General features: G+C 42.3%; 1 protein-coding gene across 1 annotated transcript in view; it reads left to right on the top strand.

Annotated features, from left to right (window-relative positions):
* Positions 1–6363: 6363 nt before the first annotated feature.
* The window catches only part of KCNH1 (potassium voltage-gated channel subfamily H member 1), a 435865-nt gene continuing 433104 nt past the window's right edge, over positions 6364–9124 (top strand). Inside the window, exon 1 of the mRNA XM_033197084.1 lies at positions 6364–6651. Coding sequence (XP_033052975.1) covers positions 6573–6651 — 79 coding nt within the window. The 5' untranslated portion in view covers positions 6364–6572. The remainder of the gene's footprint in view (positions 6652–9124) is intronic.

Genomic DNA, 9124 nt, shown 5'->3' with positions numbered 1-9124 from the left:
TAATAATCTATTAATAGCATCATGCCTAGAGGAACTAGAAAAACAAGAACAAACTAACCTTAAAGTTAGCAGAATAACAGAAATAACTAAGATCAGAGCAGAACTGAATGAAATTGAGACCCAAAAATCCATACAAAAAATCAGTGAAACCAAAAATTTGTTCTTCAAAAGGATAAACGAGATCAATAAACTGCTAGTGAGAATAACAAAAAAAAGATAGCCAAATAAGCACAATCATAAATGACAAGTTGACATTACAACCAATTTCACAGAAACAGAAAAGATCCTTTGAAATTATTATGAACACCTGTATGTGCACAAAGTAGAAAATCTAGAGAAAATAAATAAATTCCTGGAAACACACAATCTCCCATGATTGAAACGGGAAGAAATTGAAACACTGAACAGACCAATATTGAGTTCTGAAATTGAATCCGTGAAAAAAAAAAAAAAAAAAAAAACACTTACCAACCAATAAAAACCCTGAACCAGGTCCATTCACAGTCAAACTCTACTAGATGTACAAAGAAGAGCTAGTACTAATTTCACTGAAACTATTCCAAAAATTCAAGGAGAAGGGACTCCTCGCTAACTCATTCTATGAAGCCAGCATCACCGTGATACCAAAACCTGGCAAAAGACACAACAAATAAAGAAAACTACAGGCTAACATCCCTGATGAACATAGATACAAAAATCCTCAATTAAATATTAGCAAATCGAATTCAATAGCATATCAAAGTGTTAATTCACCATGATCAAGTAAGCTTCATTCCTGGGATGCAAGGTTGGTTCAACATACACAAATCAATAAATGTGATTTACCACATAAATTGAATTAAAAACAAAAACCATGTGATCATCTCAATAGACACGGATAAAGTTTTCAATAAAATATTCAGCCTCCTGAGTAGCTGGTATTACAGGTGTGTGCCACCACATCAGGCTAATTTTTTTATTTTTAGTAGAGACAGGGTCTCACCACGTTGGCCAGGCTGGTCTCGAACTCCTGACTTCAACTGATCCACCCGCCTAGGCCTCCTGAAGCGTTGGGATTACAGGCGTGAGCCACCATGCCCAGCCTTACCTGGCATTTCTGTATGCTTAGGAGAGGAAGGTGGTACCCACTGCACCTTAGCCCCATCTGCCATCTTAATTGTATATATTTTTTTTGTTTGTTTGTTTTGAGACGAAGTTTTGCTCTTGTTGCCCAGGCTGGAATGCAATGGCGTGATCTCGGCTCACTGCAATCTCCACCTCCCGGGTTCAAGCTATTATCTTGCCTCAGCCTCCCAAGAAGCTGGGATTACAGGCGCCCACCACCATGCCAAGCTAATTTTTGTATTTTTAGTAGAGATGGGGTTTCACCATGTTGGCCAGGCTGGTCTCAAACTCCTAATCTCAGTTGATCTGCCTGCCTCGGCCTCCCAAAGCGTTGGGATTACAGGCGTGAACCACCGCACCTGGTTTAATTGTATGTTTCTATTTAATCTTTAAATCGCTTGAACTTTGGCTCCCTCCCTACTATTCCATTGAAAATGTTTCTGCTAATGTATCAAATGGCCAACTAATCATTAGAGCTAATGCACATTTTCCAGTGTTTATCTCTACAGTGTACAACAAATGATGCTTTTCTTCTTTCTTTTCATTTAAAGAGTTTTCCCCTCTGGGCTTCTATAAAACCACTTCTCTCAGTTCCCTCCACTTCTAAACTGCTCCTTCTCAGTCTCCTTTGAAAGCTATAAACTGGTGATTTCCAATTTCGAGCACCACCCAGATGTTTCTCTTGGGTTCTAGATGTGAATATCCAACTTCCTACTTGATATTTCTCTGAAATGTCCTGCAGGCAACTCAGCCTTTTCATAACTGAATACAGTTTTCCCCAAGTTTGTTTTAAGAATTGAAGGGAAATACAGTGATATTGTCATTGGTCATGAACTTCAAAGTAGGAGAAATTTTACATGAATGGAGAAGAGTAGTGGTTTAAATACGGCAATGAGGAACTAGACAAATTCTCACCTGAACTTCTGGCTTTTTTGAGACCCTGTCTCAAAAAAAAAAAAAAAAAAAAAACTTAAGTGAAGAGGTCAAGTTGAACTATAGTTTATTTAAAAAGAAAGGAAGATTTAGAGGGTACATTGGAGACAGGAAAGCAGTTGAAAGAAATCATGAACATACACATTCATTAAGTGTTTGTTGAATTTCTTGTGGGCAGGGCCAGTCATAACCATCTTTTAATCCTTAGAACCTATCCCAGTGTCTGCTATATACTAGACACCATGCAAATGTTTGTTATAATAAAATGAGACTGTTGTAAATGACTTTTAATTATTTCTCACTGAGGGAAGGGTGTGATAAAAGATCCTTTTCTCTTTTGTTTAGAGGAAATGAGAAAGAAAAATAGCTTAGGGCACTTGGAAGGATATAACTCAATTCTACAAACGCTTCACACTGTCTGTTGGGTTAGCCACGGGTAAGTGTAGACCCACATCAGTGCATTCTTTGCCCCTAGTCAATTGGATTGAGGGACTAGTATTTCCTTTGAAGCAGATTCTGTCCCTTCTCCCAACACTGGGGAGATACATTTATAGTAGGGAATCATTTTTTTCAATGTATATAGTCTGCCCAACATTCTTCCTATAAGTTGATTCAAATAGAAGTTTTGTTAATAGAAATTACATACAAGAAGTCAGTCAGTCATTGGGCTATAGAAGCTGAAATTTCTCATGCTGCAAATTCCTCTCCACTTTTAGATATTTAGATATTTCACTCATGGTGGCTGAGTAGTGAAGTCGCCTCTATGTTCAATTTCTCCTCCACTTAAGTTGCTAATGATGATGCATCTGTGGTCTGCCCCTTCCAGCTCTCAGACCTTCTAGGACTCACAGGCAACTTTCCTACGTTAGAGAGGTTCCTGGCTTTCTAAAATCTGTCACCCACACCTTGTGGTCTTAATGGAAGGAAAAATGAAGTTCCTGTCTTTATATGATACCATTTGCCCCTTCTGATGTGTGGCATTGTCATCCTCTTCGTTTGATAGACTTGTTGTTGTTGTTGCCGGGAGAGATGTTTCTGTCATCTCCTGGACTCTTTTCCCAGCCAATCTGCAGACCACCATATCCATATTCTCCTTATAGCATTATGCCTCCATCACTATCTATTACATTTGTGAACTCACTAATTACAGTGTAGCTTAATAGCATTTATGAGAACAAAGATAGTTACAGTGTGTCTTTGTTTCAAGGAGCGTGATACAGACATAATCTACAGCATGATACAGACATAAACACATCTTATGGCTAAGGGGTAAACAAAATGCTGAGGGATACAGGAGGAGAGCCCCTGAGGAGGAAAGAAGCCTAGAAGCAGTAGACTCACATTTTAGAATTTATTTCAAACTCTGTATCTGAACTCTGTATCCCTGCAGAAAATGTAGCCCATATATAATGTAGCCCATGGATAAAATGTTATCCATGCAGATGGATAGACGCAGTTGAATTGGAACTCTGGTCACAGTTATCTAAAGTTGTCCCTTTAAATGAAGGAGTGGCTTTGTCTGTTATGCAAAAATATAAGCGTTCTCAACTATTTTCCAAGGTACATTGGTATATTGTGAATCCTTCACAAATCTGTAACGAAGTTTCGACAAATCTGTAAGATTAGTTTACTCTAACTGAGATTCCTATATTACAGAGGTAGATCTCAGACAGAACTTTTAAGTTGAGCAGGTGCTGGAACTCAATGTTAAGGAGGGAACAGAAGGTGGCAAGTAAAACGTAAGAAGCACAGTATCCTGTCAACTAGCACCAAGAAAGAGGGAGTGTTTACTGGAATATTGAGGATGTGGCTGTGGACAGGGCAGAATGTGATTCTATTCCTACAGTCAGATGTGTTGTGAGTGAACCAAGGGAATGGGGGAAAAACTGGATGTACCTCCACAGACACTGTGAGACACTCACATTGTGATGAAAGATTGCTGACTTTTTAACAATTTAACTCTTAAATATTTATTTTATTTAAAAATCATGAACACCTCCAGCTTTTTTTTTTTATGGCAAAAACAGTTCATTGTAGCTGTTCACGTAGTAATTATCTTCCTCTTGCATCCCCAGGTAATGACTGTGATCTTGACCTAAAAGCCACCTTAGTTAGTTTGAATAAGGAAGACCTTGAAAGGAAAGGTGACTGACCAGAAACACTCTTAAGAAGCACACAATGAAGAAATGATCATTTCTAAGCAAGTACTTAAAGTGCCATAACACAGTGTAACAGTGCTTTTACAAGCATCCAGTCTTATTTAAGCAAAAAGATATAAAATAATGTGATCGTGTTATGGCACACAATCTGGAGGTTTAAAACTTTAAAAAAAAGACCACTTTGTAGTAGCACTACTTTGTTTTAGGTATTTTAATTTCTTCAAGTGTACAACCAAAAATTGTAGTATTCAAAAAGGTGCCAATACACACACACACACACGCACACACACACACATGCATGCACAGTCCATGTTGAGATCCATTTCAGTAGTACATTTAAAATGGAAGACATCTCCTTATTTCTTTTTCTTATCAGGTAGCCCACCAAGGCTTTAACATCTCTCATCTCAAACTAATATCATCTGTTTCCTTTTTTATCTAAGCCATAGAACATGAGAGCTCATTAAAACCTTACAAATTTTATTAACTCTATGATAATTTCCCCCTCCGCATTATTTTCTTTATCTTCCTTTCACAAGCAGGATTATGAGGTTTCTTGATGGGTTTTTAATATTGTCATGAAAAATCTTCCTTTGGCATGTTTGTGCGATAACACAACTTTAAAAATCTTATTTAAATGAACTTATTTAAATGAAGTGGATAGGCACCAAACTGGCTCAGCTCAGCACCAAATGCATTTGAGAGTCAAGTTCTCTTCAACCACTGTGTTATCTCATTTGTAATAGAACAAAGAACCACTAGACGGAGCTAGGGTTTAAGAAATCACAGTTCTAGACTGGGTGACAGGCGATGGGTAGAAGGCTATCTTAAGGGAAAAGTGTATCATCACTTTCATTTCAAATCGTATGACAGCCTTATTTAACTCTCTGCTAACAGCAATCTGTTTACTTTGTCTCTTCACAAGACGAGACAAAGGGTGATATTCATAATGGCCCAATTTATTTAGTCACTCCAATAATGACATCTGACCTTGGCAAAGCACTTTACAATTTAGGGTGCTGTCCCCATACATAATCTTGCTTGATCTTCACAGCAACTCTGAGAGATTTCTGGGCAAGAATTAGTTCTTCTCTTTTTGAGATTAATTAACTGAGACAGGATGTCTTTGCAATACATTAGGATATGTCAGGATGGCTAACCCAGACAATTAATTTCCAGGGTCAGTTTTTTTTTTCCCTCTTACATTTTCGTGTTGACTCTTGACTTGGTCTGAAACTAGTAAACTCTCCATTCATTTCCTCTGTGGGACATAGGCTTAGTCTCCCACCACACCAACGGGGCATATATAGTAAAAAGGCAGGTACAGAGTATGTTTGGTTCGAAATCCCCCCAAATAAGTGAACAAACGACTATTGTCTTAGCCCCTGTCCAGAAACCTTGGATGTACGTGGTTCTTCCGTATACTAGTGGTCAGCTGTAAAAACTAACTGTATCCTCTGCACTACAGACTACCCTTCAAGCCAAAGCCATGGTTGCTTGATTAATACTGGCCTTCCCCTCCCCCCGCCCCGAGCATTCGTCCTTAGAGACAAGTCCACCGTTTTTGATGTTTGTCAGGCAGTTTGATATTGATCATACCAAACATCAGGAGCCTGCATTTGTGTCTACGGTAAAAACAACCCAAGACAACTCTTCTGAAGCTGAATCTGCCAGTCACTCTGTAAATCTGCACTATTACAATACAACTTCATTAATTACTGCTCCAACACTTGGCCTAGAATCAAGGTGGGGCAACTTTCAGTAGTCAGGCTGACAAACCTTCCAGGAAAGCAAGAAGGTATTCCCAGAGCCTTAGACGTCCCGGGGTCCCCGGCCTGAAACAGAGCAAAGGAAGAGAGTTACATCAGCACGCTACCCCAAGACTTGTTAGCGGGGGGAATCCGCCCTGAAAGCTGCTCACAATGCCCTCCTCTCCACCCAATCCAAGGCACATCCTGAACACATTTCCCGGCTGTACCCAGAGGGTGGCGCTGCCGTCCCAGCCTTGGTCCACGGCCGCCCGCCGCTTCCTGGCCTCTGCGGGAACCCCAAAGCTTGGTCTCCCGCAGGCCGGCGGGGGGCACGAGCCCGGTAGGGGGCGCCGCCGGCCCAGGCGCCGCTGCTCCCTCCGCCCACCCGGAGGCGGCTGCAGCGAGCCGAGGCCGGCGCGAGTGCACCGCGAGGCGGGCCGCAGGGAGGGAGGCGCGAAGAGGGCGCGAGGGTAGCAGCCGGAGGGAGCCGCCAGCCCTGCCTGCGGGTCCCCGCGGGGCGCATGGGGCGCTTCGAGCCGGGACTGCGTGCGGGCCCCGAGTCCAGTTTCCTGCTGTCGTAAGAAGCCGCGCCAGGACGCCCCCCGGACCCTGAGCTGCTGGGAGGATGACCATGGCTGGGGGCAGGAGGGGACTGGTGGCCCCGCAGAACACGTTTCTGGAGAATATTGTCCGGCGGTCCAATGGTAAGAGGTGCATTCGGATTTCGATTACCCGGGCGTTTTATCCGTGCTTTTATTGCAGAACCTCTTGCCGCTCGGAGCCAGCAGATGCGGCAGAACCCGCGAGCTCTGCTAAGGAGCCGCGGCGCGGGCACCCAGGGCAGCCTCCCCGAGGCAGAGAAAGGTGGGCAGGGCGGGGCGGGGTCTGATGGGTCCCCATCCTAACAGGAGAGCTCTTCTGGGGACGCCTTTTGGGCCTTTCTCGTGCCCTCTCGTTCTCATCTCCAAGGGTGCGTGACAGCTGCTGAGCAAAGTCCTGGGAAAAGTGATGGAAAGCTGGCCGCAGCCGGAGCGGCAGCGCGTGCCCTGTCGGCACTGCCCACCCTTCCGCGAAGGCTCTGGGGCTCCCGGAGGCGCCGCCTCTCCCCAGGGAGAGCCAGCAGTAGAGACGGGCAAGTCCCGGTCCCCGTTGCCTCAGAATGGGAGGATGCGGCTGCCTGCACCTTCCATCCCTGCAACTGAAAAGTCCGAGGTGTGGGGAAGTGCTGTCGGCGGCCTAATTCCACCCCTTCACTCCCCCACCCCTTTCCAGGTGAAGTTAAGGCTCACCTTCGAAGTGAGGGGCAGATGGTTTTCCTGGCGTCAGGTGGGAAGTGGAGGGCACAGGTGCAGAGCGGACTAAATGGTCACAGGTACAAACCTGTTATATTTCCTGTCTTCCAAACCCACAACTGTTTTATGCCACCCTTAAGTGTTGCTCACTTATAAATTCCCAATCTCACGAAACCTGTAAATAGATCCATTACCCAATAAACTGATCATCAGCACTCATCTGTTTCCTTGTGGCATTAAGATCGACGGTAGCATGAAACCTTGAGAGGCAAGAGTCCTAGGAGCAGGGATGGTAAGGAAGAATTCCAAACGCTTTTGGACACAGCGGAGAGACCTCAGCTAAGCACTTGCAGAGCAAATAGGAGTCCTGGCAATTGGAAGACGCAGCGCACGAGCTCGTCAAACGGCTACATTGAAAGACAGCCAAGCATAAGATGCTCTTTGCAGACTCCTAGACCCCCCACCCCACCCCTTCCAGAAACAGATGACATTCTTCTACCAGGGGGACATGAGGAGCTAACTTAGGAAATGGGTTTTAATAATGTGTAAATATCACGATTTCAGATGAGATTCTGTTTGGATTTAGTTAGGGATTCAGGGGAAGGGCATGAAAAGTGACTTATGCTACTAATAAATACTCTTTAATTAAACAGTGATTTAAGTTTATCTTATAATAAAACACATCAACTAACATAGCAAATAATCATATATTATTTAAGTACTTTCTTAGAAATGATCATTTCTTCATTGTGTGCCTCCTAAGAGTGTTTCTGGTCAGTCACCTTTCCTTTCAAGGTCTTCCTTATTCAAACTAAGGTGGCTTTTAGGTCAAGGTCACAGTCATTACCTGGGGATGATAATTACTATGTGAACAGCCACAATGAACTGTTTTGCCATAAAAAAGCTGGAGGTGTTCATGGATTTTTAAATAAAATAACTAAGAGTTACTGTGCTATTATTGCTATTTTTATTGGACTATTAAGGAGTATGGAGACAATCTTGTAAATTTGGTTATCCCATTGTCAGTGACACCAACTTCCTCATAAATATCAATGACAATTCTGTTTTTCAGTAAAGAGGCAGTACCCTGTAAGTTAGAGGGGAAACCCGAAAGTATACTGTGTATATTTTTGAGTGGAGGGAGCAGGAAGAGAAACTTACATGTAAAAGTCACAAGATGCCTTGGGTTTGTAAGAGAACCTTAAGAATCTTGGAGCTGTGAAGGCAGAATACTGTCTAGTTTAGTTGATCTTATTAGAGCCACTTTCCCTCTGTAAGCATAGAATGTGACTAGAATAAGTCCCTGGAAATATTTTTAGGATGGGCGTTGTCATTTCAACATTAGTTTCAGCAGGTTGATTTCAATGAACCAACCAAACGAATAGCATCAACAAAAATGAAGCATCTTGGGAGAGTTCGATGAATTTTTAAAATTATTATTTCAGAAGAAATGATTCTCATCTTGAAATATAGCACTTAATGTTTAAAAGGTGATCCTTTTTATAATATTTCCTGAACACAAATGGAAGAAAAATGCGAACTCCTAGAAATATCACAATATCTGCGTGCATTATATTATTTTACTGTGGTGGAAAAAGTCTATTTAAAGATATTGATTGTCTCGTTCTAAAATCCATGAGCCCTTTTTTTGGACATTATGGTATTAAAATAGCATTTTACCTTGGAAAAGCAATGTTTTATGATCATTTTATTAGGTGTTTTCTCCCAGTGGTCCTGTGCAGTATTAATGTTCCTCTTTTACAGATCAGAAAACTGAGTCCTAGGAATAGTAAGTGGCTTATTCAAAGTGGCAGAGCAAACAATGCCCGAGGCTGGTATTCCTTAGAGGACATCTATCATATATCCTGCTCTCAGCATTATTATT

This window comes from Trachypithecus francoisi, unplaced genomic scaffold, assembly GCF_009764315.1.
Source record: "Trachypithecus francoisi isolate TF-2019V2 unplaced genomic scaffold, Tfra_2.0 Lachesis_group5, whole genome shotgun sequence".
NCBI lineage: Eukaryota > Metazoa > Chordata > Mammalia > Primates > Cercopithecidae > Trachypithecus > Trachypithecus francoisi.
The sequence above is the reverse complement of the archived record's forward strand: the minus strand, read 5'-3'. Positions and strand labels throughout refer to the sequence as shown.